A 15,308-nucleotide genomic window follows, 5' to 3' on the forward strand; every position below is an offset into this window, starting at 1 on the left:
ATGATACTGTATATTAATCCATCCATTGTCTTTACCCGTGTATATGAACGTATTTTATCTTTTTAGATATTATTTATTGTTTTATAAATGCTAATGTTTTAGAATTAATTTCTAATTAATTTTAAATTAATTCTAATTTCTTTATATAAAGCTAACTCAGGGCTGCAGTTGTTAGCATTGCTGCCTTGCAGCAAGAGTTTGAATCCCGGTCGGGTGTCTGCATGGCATTGCATGTTCTCTCTGGGTATTGCTTCTCTTCATTAACTTTCCACTAAATCCAGGGTATGATTTGTTTAAAAATGTTAACGTTTTTATGTATAAAGATTTAAATGAGTGATCTTCATATTTATCTTAAATAAATCACTGTCCTATATTTTCCTAACAGAGCAGAGGTCTCAGTCAAAGTTCCTGTGCAAGTTAAGGTAATTCAAAGAACTTTTCCGGTAAATAAAGAAACATAGATAAACTGAATCACATTAAAAACACAAAACAAATAAAAAAAACTCAAATTTGCTGAGTTGCTCCTCTCCACATTCCCCATGTGCAATCTCGAGATGAGTGACTGTATTCTGCTGGTTTCTTCAGACAGACTACTTTATACTAACTGGTATTGTGTGATCTACCAAATCTCATTTTACTGACTAATAATTTGATGGAACAGAAGTGTGTGTAATTTAAATCTGAAAATGATTCTGCTGTATTCGATTGTACTAGAGTAAATCAGACTGAACTGAGTGAATATGGACTGGATTAAAGATGTTTGGATATAAATTGGATTTATTGTTGACGTTTGTTGTGAACTGGCATCACACACCATCACAGGGTTAAAAGAGCACGGGCCTGTCGCCCTGACGTTTGTTATAAGGAAATCCTTTGAGTGACTGGTGTTGAAGCATCTGAAGGACCATCCTGTTTGTGGACTTTAGCCCGGCATTCAAAACCATAAACCCAAATATCCTCCACCAGCAGCTCACCCAACTCACAGTGCATGCTACCTGTCAGTGGATCACTAGAACTTCTGACCAGCTGGCAGCAGCAGGGGATACTGTGGAGAATCTCCTTCCACACAAGCACCATCAGCGCCGGCGCCCCCCAGGGGTGTGTTCTCTCCCTGCTCCTCTTCTCCCCTGTAGATGACATCACTGTCATTGGTCTGTACCAGGACAGTGACATGCCTGCATACAGAGCGGAGGTAAATTGGCTAGTCCACCACTGGTGTGGTCAGAACCACCTGGAGCTTAACCCGCTCTACACTGTGGAGATGAAGGTTGACTTCCAGAGAACAATGGATGTACTTATACATACATGTACCTTCTAGTCCTTTTTTTCTTATTTTTATTGACTCTAAAGTTAATATATTTATACTTAATTTCTGTACGTTGAGAGCACTTGGAACACTGTTTGTGCACTCAGTTTTGGCTCAGTTAAAGCTAATTCTGATTCTTCCAAAAAAAAAAAAAAAAAACGATTGAACTGAGATAGGAGATTTGCTAGTGCTGATAAGCGTGTGGCTATTGAATTAAATATCTGTCTTTCGACGAGAGTTTCGTTTTATTTATTTATTTAGGCTTTAATTAGCAATAGAATCCTCAGTATGTTGATACGGTGAGCTTAATCAAGCAGGCATGATAAAATTCAGCAATATGAAGTTCACTTCCGTTAAACGGAGGCGCGCCTATCCACCTCCCGTTCCCACCGCGCTGCATTCTGGGTAACAGTTTATTTCTGGTTTGGGAAAGATGGCAGGCGTGCAGCCGCCTCCCCTCCGCAGCCTGGATGATTTTCTGCTGAGCTCGGCTCGGTTTGCGGTGCCAGATGTGCGAGACCTGGAACGCTGGAACAACCGTATGATAAATAACCTTTTATACTATCAGACCAATTACTTCCTGTCCACACTGGGCGTCCTGCTTATTGTGGGGTAAGTTTCATTATTATGACGTCTTCCCGTAGATCTTTCCTTTCTCTCCATCTCACACACTTCTTAACTTTACTGAACAGTGTATACAGGTCCTTCTCAAAATATTAGCATATTGTGATAAAGTTCATTATTTTCCATAATGTCATGATGAAAATTTAACATTCATATATTTTAGATTCATTGCACACTAACTGAAATATTTTAGGTCTTTTATTGTCTTAATACGGATGATTTTGGCATACAGCTCATGAAAACCAAAAATTCCTATCTCACAAAATTAGCATATAATTAAAAGGGTCTCTAAACGAGCTATGAACCTAATCATCTGAATCAACGAGTTAACTCTAAACACCTGCAAAAGATTCCTGAGGCCTTTAAAACTCCCAGCCTGGTTCATCACTCAAAACCCCAATCATGGGTAAGACTGCCGACCTGACTGCTGTCCAGAAGGCCACTATTGACACCCTCAAGCAAGAGGGTAAGACACAGAAAGAAATTTCTGAACGAATAGGCTGTTCCCAGAGTGCTGTATCAAGGCACCTCAGTGGGAAGTCTGTGGGAAGGAAAAAGTGTGGCAGAAAACGCTGCACAACGAGAAGAGGTGATCGGACCCTGAGGAAGATTGTGGAGAAGGGCCGATTCCAGACCTTGGGGGACCTGCGGAAGCAGTGGACTGAGTCTGGAGTAGAAACATCCAGAGCCACCGTGCACAGGCGTGTGCAGGAAATGGGCTACAGGTGCCGCATTCCCCAGGTCAAGCCACTTTTGAACTAGAAACAGCGGCAGAAGCGCCTGACCTGGGCTACAGAGAAGCAGCACTGGACTGTTGCTCAGTGGTCCAAAGTACTTTTTTCGGATGAAAGCAAATTCTGCATGTCATTCGGAAATCAAGGTGCCAGAGTCTGGAGGAAAAATGGGGAGAAGGAAATGCCAAAATGCCAGAAGTCCAGTGTCAAGTACCCACAGTCAGTGATGGTCTGGGGTGCCGTGTCAGCTGCTGGTGTTGGTCCACTGTGTTTTATCAAGGGCAGGGTCAATGCAGCTAGCTATCAGGAGATTTTGGAGCACTTCATGCTTCCATCTGCTGAAAGGCTTTATGGAGATGAAGATTTCATTTTTCAGCACGACCTGGCACCTGCTCACAGTGCCAAAACCACTGGTAAATGGTTTACTGACCATGGTATCACTGTGCTCAATTGGCCTGCCAACTCTCCTGACCTGAACCCCATAGAGAATCTGTGGGATATTGTGAAGAGAACGTTGAGAGACTCAAGACCCAACACTCTGGATGAGCTAAAGGCCGCTATCGAAGCATCCTGGGCCTCCATAAGACCTCAGCAGTGCCACAGGCTGATTGCCTCCATGCCACGCCGCATTGAAGCTGTCATTTCTGCAAAAGGATTCCCGACCAAGTATTGAGTGCATAACTGTACATGATTATTTGAAGGTTGACGTTTTTTGTATTAAAAACACTTTTCTTTATTGGTCGGATGAAATATGCTAATTTTGTGAGATAGGAATTTTGGGTTTTCATGAGCTGTATGCCAAAATCATCCGTATTAAGACAATAAAAGACCTGAAATATTTCAGTTAGTGTGCAATGAATCTAAAATATATGAATGTTAAATTTTCATCATGACATTATGGAAAATAATGAACTTTATCACAATATGCTAATATTTTGAGAAGGACCTGTAATTCTCGGCCTAGAAGGACATTTTGTATGGGGTCGATCCGCTCCCCCTTTGCAGCAAGTGTTTCATGCAGCTTTTACAAACATCTCCACCGCTGGAACCCAGAAGGTGTGCTGTGGTTTCTGGCACCAAGATGTTAACAGCAGGTCTTTAAGTTCTGGAAGCTGTGAGATGGCGCCTCTATGGATTGGAGTTTTTTGTCCCACAGATGCTGCATTGCCTGGGGATCTAGGGAATTTAGAGGCCAAGTCAGCACCACAAACTGATTGTTGTGTTCTTCAAAACAATCTTAAAGCATTTTTTCTTTGTGGGAAGGCATATTATCTATGCTAGAAAGGACAGCAATACTGTTTACATGAAAGGCGGAACATGGTCTGGAGCAACACTTAGGTATGTGATACATGTCCCAGTAACATTCACATGGCTGGCAGAACCCAAGGTCTGCCAGCAGAACATTGCCAGAACCTTCACCAGTCTCTAGTGGCATGTCTTCTTCCCATAGTGCATCCTGGTGCCATCTCTTCCTCAGCTAAGGGATGAACACCCACCCAGCGATCCACATGATGGAAAAGAACACACAAACCCAACCAAGTCTTTTTGAGCTGCATGCTCCAGTTCTCCCCATGTCCATTCTTGGTTCTTTCTTTGGTGGACCAGCATGGTCACCCTTATTGGTTGGCAGCAATGCTGCGCCATACACAACAAACTGCAATACACCGTGTATTCTAAGACATTTCTTACAGAACCAGAAATAACTTCTTCATGCAATTTAAGCTACAGCATAGGCCAGATTTAGTTGTGCATCATCCCCCCGGTCACTCATGGCCCTGTCTTCTGTTCATCACTGTTCCTTCCTTGGACCACTTTTAGTAGATACTGATCACTGCAGACAGATTACTCCCCACAGATCTGATCCATTCGTCTAGCCCTTGTCAATCTTGCTCAAATCCTTATGGGGCCCACTTTTTCTTGCTGCACATCAACACTGAGAACAAAATGTTCACTTGCTGCCTATGATATTCGACCCACTAACCCACTGTTATGATGAGAAAATCTGTCATTGAATTCACCTGTGAGTAGTCATAATGTTATGATTGGTGTAATTGACTAAATCTGAAATTTGTATTCAGATTGAAGTAATTGTCTTTTTTGGGTAAAGGTTAGGACACTCTCTTTTTGTTTAAAAGGTTTTTGTTTTTTTTACAGAAGGGTGTGCAAAAGAGGTCCACATCACTGATTCAGCTGCTTGTAGAACCACCTTCAGCTATTAGTGGTAGTAGGTGAAGATTATTAATTTTAGTTGTAGTGGAGAAGGCTAAAGTAACTAGAGCTGTAAAAGGCACAATAATTGGACATTTTAAAAAATAAAAAGGAAGTGCTTCATCCAAGAAAGTCTAATGACTCATATTTATTAAACCTAAAATCTGCCCTTAACAGTACAGTGTCTGCAAAGGTCATCGCTCAAAAAGCTGTGTGACAGTTTTTATTCTTGTAGGGCAATAAGGCTGAAGCAGATTCTGGACCTCTGCATGTGAACTTAATTCACTGAAGATGTTCATAACTTCCATATCTGTTTCTTCCCTCAGGTATTTCCAGCCCCTCCAGCTGTTTGTTGGGATGACAGTGGTCACTGTGTTATTCCTGGGCTTTGTTTGGGCTGCAGAGAACAAAGCTTCAATCCGTCGTTTTCGTAGAAACCACCCATTAGTTACTGTGCTCACCATCCTCTTGGCCAGTTACCTCTTCATATCAGCTTTAGGAGGAGTGGCCGTGTTCCTGTTTGGAATAGCATTCCCAGTACTGAGTAAGACAATATACACATATATGCTGCTCTATATTTACCATAAACTAAAACTCTTAAGTTATCAAATAAAAGTACAGTTACAATGGGGTGAACAAGTATCGAAAACACTGGTCCCAGCTTTCTTCAGGTCATTGACTAGGTCCTGCCGTGTAGTTCTGGGCTGATCCCTCACCTTCCTCATGATCATTGGTGAGATCCTGCATGGAGACCCAGACCGTGGGAGATTGACCCTCATTCTTCCATTTTCTTATAATTGAGCCAACAGTTGTTTCCTTCTCACCTACCTGCTGGGCTATTTTCCTGTAGCCCATCCCAGCCTTGTGCAGGTCTACTATTGTATCCCTGATGTCCTTACATAGCTCTCTGGTGTTGGCCAGTGTGGAGAGGTTGGAGTTTGAAGTGTGTGGACAGGTGTCTCTTATACAGATAACGAGTTCAAACAGGTGCAGTTAATACAGGTGATGAGTGGACAACAGGAGGGCTTCTTAAAGAAGAACTAACAGGCCTGTGAGAGCTGGGATTTTTACTGGTTGTTAGATGATCAAATACTTATGTCGTGCAATAAAATGCTAATTAATTACTTAAAAATCACACAATGTTATTTTCTGGATTTTTGAATTAGATTCCGTCACTCACAGTTAAAGAGAACCTATGATAAAAATGGAAGACTTCTACATGCTTTGTAGGAAAACCTGTAAAATCTGCAGTGAATCAAATAATTGTTCTCCTCACTGTATATCTTTGAAGATTACAGCTTACAACGAATGAAAGGACAAAATCTGGGTTCTCAGAAAATGTGATTCATCAGAAAAATAAAAAAGGATTTTTAACACAGAAATGTGGTCCTGCTGAAAACTGTCCATGCGTATGCACTCTAAAGTTGGTCAGGGCTACTTTAGATAAATAACTGCATCAGTGCAGCTTTGCATGGAAGAGATCAGTCTATGGTTCTGCTGAGGTGTTCTGGAAGGCCTAATTGCTTTTTAGGGACCTTCAGCTTATCTGCTTTGTTGGGTCTGGAGCTTCTTGATAATACTCCATAGCTTGTTCATAGTGTTTAGGTCAGACCAGTTTGCTGGTCAGTAAAAGCACCTTAATCCCATGGTCATTAAAGCAGGCATTGGTACTTCTGACGGTATTGGCAGGTTCCAAGTCCTGCTGGAAAATGACATCACCATAAATCTTGCAGCAGAGGAAGGCATGACCACTTGGATGCATCTGTGTGTGGAGGCTTTGCTTCACAATTCTCTGTAGGCTGCAGTGATCCGTGTTGCAGAGTTTTTCCTTTCTCCCAACTTTCCCTCAATATGCTTGGATACAAATCTCTGTGAACAGTGAGCCTCTTTAGCAATTACCATTTGTAACATTGCCTCTTGTGGAGGGTGTCAGTGACTGCTGCCGCCAGGTCAACGGTCCTCCTCATGGTTGTGTAAACCACAGCATATATTCTGTTTTAAATCCCTTTTAATTTGGTCCGATGTAATTTTATCATTTTCTGGGAAACTGAACCTGGGTTTTCATTAGATGTAATTCATCTTCAAAATTAACAGAAATAAGCTAAAAAAAATATCACTACATAATGAAACTGTTATAAAGCTGTTTCACCGTTTGAATTAAATTACTTAAATAAATCGAACGTTTCTATGATTTTCTTTTATTTATTGAGATGAACTGGTGCATGCACACTTGAGTGCCTTTTAGCCATTGAGATTAGTGAAAATTATTTCTGTTATAGTAAACAATCTCATCATTTAGTTTTTTGTGTTTATACATTGTCAGAAAGCAACATTTTATCTCGGGTCATTTTCTTTCTGCAACAAAAGAAGAATAAAGAAAAAAAGTTGTGAGATAAAAAACACTAATATAAAAAGTACTTTCTTGTTATAACTGATATGTGTTAGAAATGTTTATTTAGGAGAGTGAATTTATTCATCCCTCTGCTGGTCTGTGTTATCAGTGGTCCTTGCCCATGCATCAATGAGGCTGCGGAACCTAAAGAACAAGCTTGAAAACAAACTGGAGAGCATTGGTCTAAAAAGGTCTCCCATGGGACTCCTGCTGGAGGCCCTGGGGCAGGAACAGGAGGCTGGGTCCTAAACGAGAAGGAGAAGGTGAAGACGGGTCAGAAGATGAAGTAGGAGGTAAAGAGAAGATGGAGCAGGGGTAGACATGCTTTTTAAATTTGTGGGTATTTACAACAAAACAGGATGCCTTTTTGCTGTGGACCCATTTGTAGTTTCATCTGTCAATTCTACATAACTAATGTAAGCTGCCTTACATTCATGTTTACATGATATACTGTTGGGGGAAAAATGTTATTTTATATAACAAAAATGTTATGTTGTAACAATGAAGGAATAATGAAGTAGTGCTTAGCTAGCCCAGTGATCTCTAACCTGTTTTCCTGGAAGACCTGTACGAGACCTCCAAACAACCTGAGTCTCCAGACCCACTTCAGAGTTGTTGCGACCCATCCACATGCTCATGTAAGAACAGTGAAAAATACCCTTTCTACAACAGTTACTGTAACTATTATGAGTTTTTTTCACACCTAAGCCCAGGGATAAGACGTAGGTCGAGCTGTGACTGACAGGCTTTGGATCTTATTCTTAGATAATGAAGAAGGCTTTAGCAAATCTTTGATCAGGGATCAGTCACTTTTTTTAACCTCTGTCAACTTAGAAATGTTTTAGAGATAAATCAATTTCCTATTCCCAGCTCTGATACTGTTATCAAGGCAGGAAATACAGAAGATCTAAAATATATAAGTGCAACATATGTGATGCTTTCATAAATCCTTAGTTAAACTGCATGTGTTTTCTTTTTCATGCTCATGGAAATTGGATTATAAACACATACTTACATTGTCTATGGACTGCATAGCATTTTAACTTCAGTTTGACATTTACAAACTCAGTTTAGATATGTTTAAATGTAGACCGTTGAGGTTTTAATTGAAAACATGTCAATCAATATTTTTCCGGCAGTGCCGTGTGTAACAGCAGTGTTTTAATGTAATCATTATCTGGATTTCTTATAATTTAGTAACTGAGTCGTTATTAACAAGGTTTTTCACCCTCAGCACTACAGTGATATTTTTGTTGCCCTCTTTTGGGTGATGGGGACAGCAGTTTGGGGACCACTGCCACACTAATGGGCTCAAGGTGATCGGCTACGAGGCTACTACTTGTTAGTCCCTGAAATAAAATTCGTGTGGAATGATGAAGGGGCAGGGCTTAGTTGAGGAATTTTTACTAGGCCTTGATATAACACTAAAACACCATATTTTTTAGGATTTTGCTGCATTATGTGCTTGCACATTCACATTAAGTCATTTATCAACAAACAGCTTCAAAGGCTTGCTATCTAAACCAGGGAGTGAGCATTTATTTAATAGTGCCATTTGTTCTGCGCTGAAGACCAACTTGTTACTGAAATGTATGAAATAAATTATAAAATGTTGAATTGTTTGTTGATAAAATTGCTGCATTTTACATACACTCCTACTGGTTTGAGGATTTGAAAGATGTTTTTCTAATTTTCGTCTTGTTTTAAATGATAAGGTATAATTGTATAATGTGGTGGAAACTATTTTCACTTCCTAATGTCCAGCAGTGCTGCAGAAGTTCAAGCAGCCACAGCCACCTTGGTCACCATAAACCAGTTTTTTGTCATGTTTATCCCCTGAAACAGAAACAACAGTTGTGTTGTACAGTGGCAGTTTTGTTCAACATTATTCAGTTTTAATATTGTATTTTTGATCAAACTTACCAAGCACTTGGACTCGGAAGTTCCTCCTTTCACTCTGCATGCAGCTGAACAAACACATTTTCCATTAGTCTCAGCTGTACTTTGGGTTTGTGCTGCTATGGTTAACTAATTAACATGTAAAACACAGAAATACATAAAGATGGTGTTCATTTATAGAACAGATCAACTGGCTACTGTTGAACTGTAGATCAGCACTAACTTGGGTGGAGGCACATACCATCGTTCTTACTGACTAAACCAGAATCAGTGACTCTATTATCCAGACTATAAAGGTTTTTTAATTGATTAAATATAAATTTGCTGAGTATCAGCTTCATTAGTTTAATTAAACGTATCGTAGAAAATCAGTTTTATAAATCTGCAGATGAAAAATCTAATTTTAGGCTAATCTGATCCCAGTTATTAGGGATCTTGGTCCTGATTTATTTGATTGGTTGATATCTGAGTCCGTGGTTACATTGAACTCTCTGTTGTTGGCTTGTTGTCTGTGGTTTTCCTTAAGCTACATTACAGTACAGCTGCAGTGAAAGGTTGTGCCGAAATGGATCAGCTGTATGGAACAATAATATAGAAGATGAGAACAGTTCAGTGACAGTTTGGGAATTTTTTGGAAACATCTGGGATAGAGTAACTTTCTACATCAGTTTAAATGAGCCTTCAGACACTCAGCTAAACACGTGTTCTCCTACATGTGTCTGTGTTTGTTTTAAACCTTGTTGATGAATAAGAAAAAAACAATTTAAGGACTCACTGGAAAACAAGTATTCTTTGCGTCATTATGGTTTGGCTGAGATGTCAAGCACTTCTGTTTGTACGATATTAACCCAGTGCCATAACTTGCACTATACATTGTGTATTTGTGAACATGTTCTTTTTGTATTAGAACACATAAAACCAACTGTTGCAAATACAGGTCCTTCTCAAAATATTAGCATATTGTGATAAAGTTCATTATTTTCCATAATGTCATGATGAAAACTTTACATTCATATATTTTAGATTCATTGCACACTAACTGAAATATTTCAGGTCTTTTATTGTCTTAATACGGATGATTTTGGCATACAGCTCATGAAAACCCAAAATTCCTATCTCACAAAATTAGCATATTTCATCCGACCAATAAAAGAAAAGTGTTTTTAATACAAAAACCGTCAACCTTCAAATAATCATGTACAGTTATGCACTCAATACTTGGTCGGGAATCCTTTGGCAGAAATGACTGCTTCAATGCGGCGTGGCATGGAGGCAATCAGCCTGTGGCACTGCTGAGGTCTTATGGAGGCCCAGGATGCTTCGATAACGGCCTTTAGCTCATCTAGAGTGTTGGGTCTTGAGTCTCTCAACGTTCTCTTCACAATATCCCACAGATTCTCTATGGGGTTCAGGTCAGGAGAGTTGGCAGGCCAATTGAGCACAGTGATACCATGGTCAGTAAACCATTTACCAGTGGTTTTGGCACTGTGAGCAGGTGCCAGGTCGTGCTGAAAAATGAAATCTTCATCTCCATAAAGCTTTTCAGCAGATGGAAGCATGAAGTGCTCCAAAATCTCCTGATAGCTAGCTGCATTGACCCTGCCCTTGATAAAACACAGTGGACCAACACCAGCAGCTGACACGGCACCCCAGACCATCACTGACTGTGGGTACTTGACACTGGACTTCTGGCATTTTGGCATTTCCTTCTCCCCATTTTTCCTCCAGACTCTGGCACCTTGATTTCCGAATGACATGCAGAATTTGCTTTCATCCGAAAATAGTACTTTGGACCACTGAGCAACAGTCCAGTGCTGCTTCTCTGTAGCCCAGGTCAGGCGCTTCTGCCGCTGTTTCTGGTTCAAAAGTGGCTTGACCTGGGGAATGCGGCACCTGTAGCCCATTTCCTGCACACGCCTGTGCACGGTGGCTCTGGATGTTTCTACTCCAGACTCAGTCCACTGCTTCCGCAGGTCCCCCAAGGTCTGGAATCGGCCCTTCTCCACAATCTTCCTCAGGGTCCGATCACCTCTTCTCGTTGTGCAGCGTTTTCTGCCACACTTTTTCCTTCCCACAGACTTCCCACTGAGGTGCCTTGATACAGCACTCTGGGAACAGCCTATTCGTTCAGAAATGTCTTTCTGTGTCTTACCCTCTTGCTTGAGGGTGTCAATAGTGGCCTTCTGGACAGCAGTCAGGTCGGCAGTCTTACCCATGATTGGGGTTTTGAGTGATGAACCAGGCTGGGAGTTTTAAAGGCCTCAGGAATCTTTTGCAGGTGTTTAGAGTTAACTTGTTGATTCAGATGATTAGGTTCATAGCTCGTTTAGAGACCCTTTTAATGATATGCTAATTTTGTGAGATAGGAATTTTTGGTTTTCATGAGCTGTATGCCAAAATCATCCGTATTAAGACAATAAAAGACCTAAAATATTTCAGTTAGTGTGCAATGAATCTAAAATATATGAATGTTAAATTTTCATCACGACATTATGGAAAATAATGAACTTTATCACAATATGCTAATATTTTGAGAAGGACCTGTAGTAGTTAACACCAAACAAATAGAAGATCTCAGTGTTTTCCAGCTTGCACATAGAATGACATCATTCCCAACTCCGGGTTCTGAGGAAAATATGACGCAGTATAAGTCTAATGTAAAATAAGATTGTAGTCATCAGATTGTGAGTTGATATTGGTTGATATTTATTGTCAGATGACCTGGAACGATATCGGGGAGAAAAAATCTCGATGAGCTTGTTCTAGTTAAAACCTTTTTTGAAGAAGCAGAAAATGTTTGTTAATGTGTTTTTATGATTAAAAATAAGGATAAACAGTATGTTATGTAATTTTATGTCACTTTGTGTTTGTATTTGATTTCCCCGCTTGTTAATTCAGTGTATTGTGTGTCCAGAACATGTGGCGGTTGTTTAACATGCCTGTATTGCCCTGCACTGCCTAACTGACTGTGCCCTTCAGTTCAACCTGTACTGCAGAACAATGAACCAATGTTGCTGCTTTACTCCCCAGTAAATTAAGTTTAACAATTATTTGTATGTAAACAGTGGGTAACATTTCCAACTAAAAGTGCCATTTAACATTTTTCTTTATTTTACAGGTGTTTGTTTTTTTCTGTTCAGTTAACAGTCTTTGGCTAATTATCCAAATATGTATCATTAAATTGTTTTCCCTAATACAAACAATGCTTTTTTCAGTATGAATCTTTCTTCTAAATAGGAAATTCAAAACAAGCGGCAGTCAATAAAGATTTGTAGAACTGCATAAACACTCGCCGGCCACTTTATTAGGTACACCTGTCCGACTGCTTGTTAATGCAAATTTCTAATAAGCCAATCACTTGGCAGCAACTCAATGCATTTAGGCATGTAGACATGGTCAAGACGATCTGCTGCAGTTTAAATCGAGGATCAGAATGGGGAAGAAAGGTGATTTAAGTGACTTTGAACGTGGCATGGTTGTTGGTGCCAGACAGGCTGGTCTGAGTATTTCAGAAACTGCTGATCTACTGGGATTTTCATGCACTGCCATCTCTAAGGTTTACAGAGAATGGTCCGAAAAAGAGAAAATATCCAGTGAGCAGCAGTTCTGTGGGCGCAAATGCCTTGTTGATGCCAGAGGTCAGAGGAGAATGGCCAGACTGGTTCGAGCTGATAGAAAGGCAACAGTAACTCAAATAATCACTCATTACGACCAAGGCATGCAGAAGAGCATCTCTGAATGCGTCGAACCTTGAGGCGGATGGGCTACAGCAGCAGAAGAATTGGACAATAGAAGATTGGAAAAACATTGCCTAGTCTGATGAGTCTCGATTTCTGCTGCGACGTTCGGATGGTAGGGTCAGAATTTGGCGTCAACAACATGAAAGCATGGATCCATCCTGCCTTGTATCAACGGTTCAGGCTGGTGGTGGTGGTGTAATGGTGTGGGGGATCCTTTCTTGGCACACTTTGGGCCACTTAGAACCAATTGAGCTTCGTGTCAACGCCACAGCCTACCTGAGTTTTGTTGCTGACCATGTCCATCCCTTTATGACCACAGTGTACCCATTTTCTGATAGTTACTTCCAGCAGGATAAAGCGCCATGTCATAAAGCACAAATCATCTCAGACTGGTTTCCTGTACATGACAATGAGTTCACTGTACTCAAATGGTCTCCACAGTCACCAGATTTCAATCCAGTAGAGCACCTTTGGGATGTGGTGGAACAGGAGATTCGCGTCATGGATGTGCAGCCGACAAATCTGCAGCATCTGTGTGATGCTATCATGTTAATATGGACCAAACTCTCTGAGGAATGTTTCTAGTACCTAGCAAGGTGTACCTAATAAAGTGGCCGGTGTAGAATCAAGACAAAAATCATTCATTGCCCTGGCAGATTTAGACCAACCAGAATCTGCTTTATTCACCACGATTATGTTTCACTTTGGTTCCACTTTAATTTGAATGAAGCCATTTTAAATATAAATATGTAATGAAGGTGATTTGTTTTGTAAATATGTATATATATAGTGTTTTTACAAAAGAGGAAAACGAGATTGAATTAGTGCAAATATGCCTGGTAGCGATCTAGGCACTGACTTAAGTGTTCATCAGAGAGATAGCCTGAAGAAAGAAACTTTGTGGCAGCTGGGTTTTGCAAGTAGCGCTCTGTAGTGCCGATCTGAAGGTAAAAGTCTAAACAGTTTGTGTCCAGGGTGTGCGGAGTCTGTAGAGATGTTAGCTGCCCTTTTCCTGACCCTAGACATGTACAAGTCCTGGATGAAGGGCATATAGGCCCAGACGATCCTCTCTGCAGACCTGATTGTTCATTGTAGTTTACACCTGTCCTGTCTTCTGACTGAGGTAATATGTTCATTTTAGAGTGGCCCAGTAAAAATCCTGACTTAGACCTATAATTAGGACAATGGCAAAAAAAGACTTCCAAACTCAAAGACATGGAGGAGCATTGCAAAAAGATGAATGGTCAAAATGACAGTACAGCAAAACGCTAATCAGCAATTATAGGAAGTTTGATTCTTAATAGAAACTGCATTGAGATGGTGTTTCTATAGCTAAAACTGAAAACAGCTTGAGGCAGAAAGCTGTGTAGTTGTTTGCTGGTTCTTCTGATGTGGTACTATTTGCCCAATGGCAAGAGTTCAACTGCTCTGAAACAGATCCTGGACATAGGGTAGAAACACTACTAGGACTTTATCTCAGCTCCTTTCACTATCCTCTGCAGGACCCCCTTGCCTGCTTTATTGTTGGAGAACCATGCTGAGATGTAATATATAAACACTCTCCACCAGGAGAAGCTGTTTATGGCCCCTTTTATCACTGATTTTTGAGAATGGATTTTTAAGAGTTAAAACAATTGAACACTGCTGGGAAGATCTAAATGGGTCCAAACTGTCAGCCACACTTGGACAACTTACATCACATTTGTGCTTCCAAAACATTTTTTGACATCCAGCGGTAACTTAGACTGTGTTTATCTGCATGTGTTGGGAGAACAAAACACGACAAAATGTACAGGGGTTGGACAATGAAACTGAAACACCTGTCATTTTAGTGTGGGAGGTTTCATGGTTAAATTGGACCAGCCTGGTAGCCAGTCTTCATTGATTGCACATTGCACCAGTAAGAGCAGAGTGTGAAGGTTCAGTTAGCAGAGTAAGAGCACAGTTTTGCTCAAAATGTTGAAATGCACACAACATTATGGGTGACATACCAAAGTTCAAAAGAGGACAAATTGTTGGTGCACGTCTTGCTGGCGCATCTGTGACCAAGACAGCAAGTCTTTGTGATGTATCAAGAGCCACGGTATCCAGGGTAATGTCAGCATACCACCAAGAAGGACAAACCACATCCAACAGGATTAACTGTGGACGCAAGAGGAAGCTGCCTGAAAGGGATGTTCGGGTCTAACCCGGATTGTATCCAAAAAACATAAAACCACGGCTGCCCAAATCACGGCAGAATTAAATGTGATTGTGCACCTCAACTCTCCTGTTTCCACCAGAACTGTCAGTCGGGAGCTTCACAGGGTAAATATACACAGCCGGGCTGCTATAGCCAAACCTTTGGTCGCCAATGCCAATCGTCGGTTTCAATGGTGCAAGGAGCGCAAATCTTGGGCTGTGGA

The 15,308-nt window shown here is 40.7% G+C and overlaps 1 protein-coding gene across 3 annotated transcripts in view; it reads left to right on the plus strand.

Annotated features, from left to right (window-relative positions):
* Nucleotides 1-1,693: 1,693 nt before the first annotated feature.
* The window catches only part of LOC124862740 (PRA1 family protein 2-like), a 34,968-nt gene continuing 21,353 nt past the window's right edge, over nt 1,694-15,308 (plus strand). For 2 of the 3 annotated variants that reach the window (XR_007036995.1, XM_047356829.1), the window contains exons 1-3: nt 1,694-1,918; nt 5,199-5,416; nt 7,374-7,557. Coding sequence is in view for 2 of the 3 variants with exons in the window: in XM_047356829.1 (XP_047212785.1) it covers nt 1,740-1,918; nt 5,199-5,416; nt 7,374-7,513 (537 nt within the window). In the remaining variant the exon portion in view is untranslated. Of the gene's footprint in view, nt 1,919-5,198; nt 5,417-7,373; nt 8,882-15,308 lie in introns of those variants that run through there. The other variant, XM_047356828.1, reaches the window with a different exon arrangement.

The sequence above is a fragment of the Girardinichthys multiradiatus genome, chromosome X (genome assembly GCF_021462225.1).
Source record: "Girardinichthys multiradiatus isolate DD_20200921_A chromosome X, DD_fGirMul_XY1, whole genome shotgun sequence".
Classification (NCBI taxonomy): Eukaryota; Metazoa; Chordata; class Actinopteri; order Cyprinodontiformes; family Goodeidae; genus Girardinichthys; species Girardinichthys multiradiatus.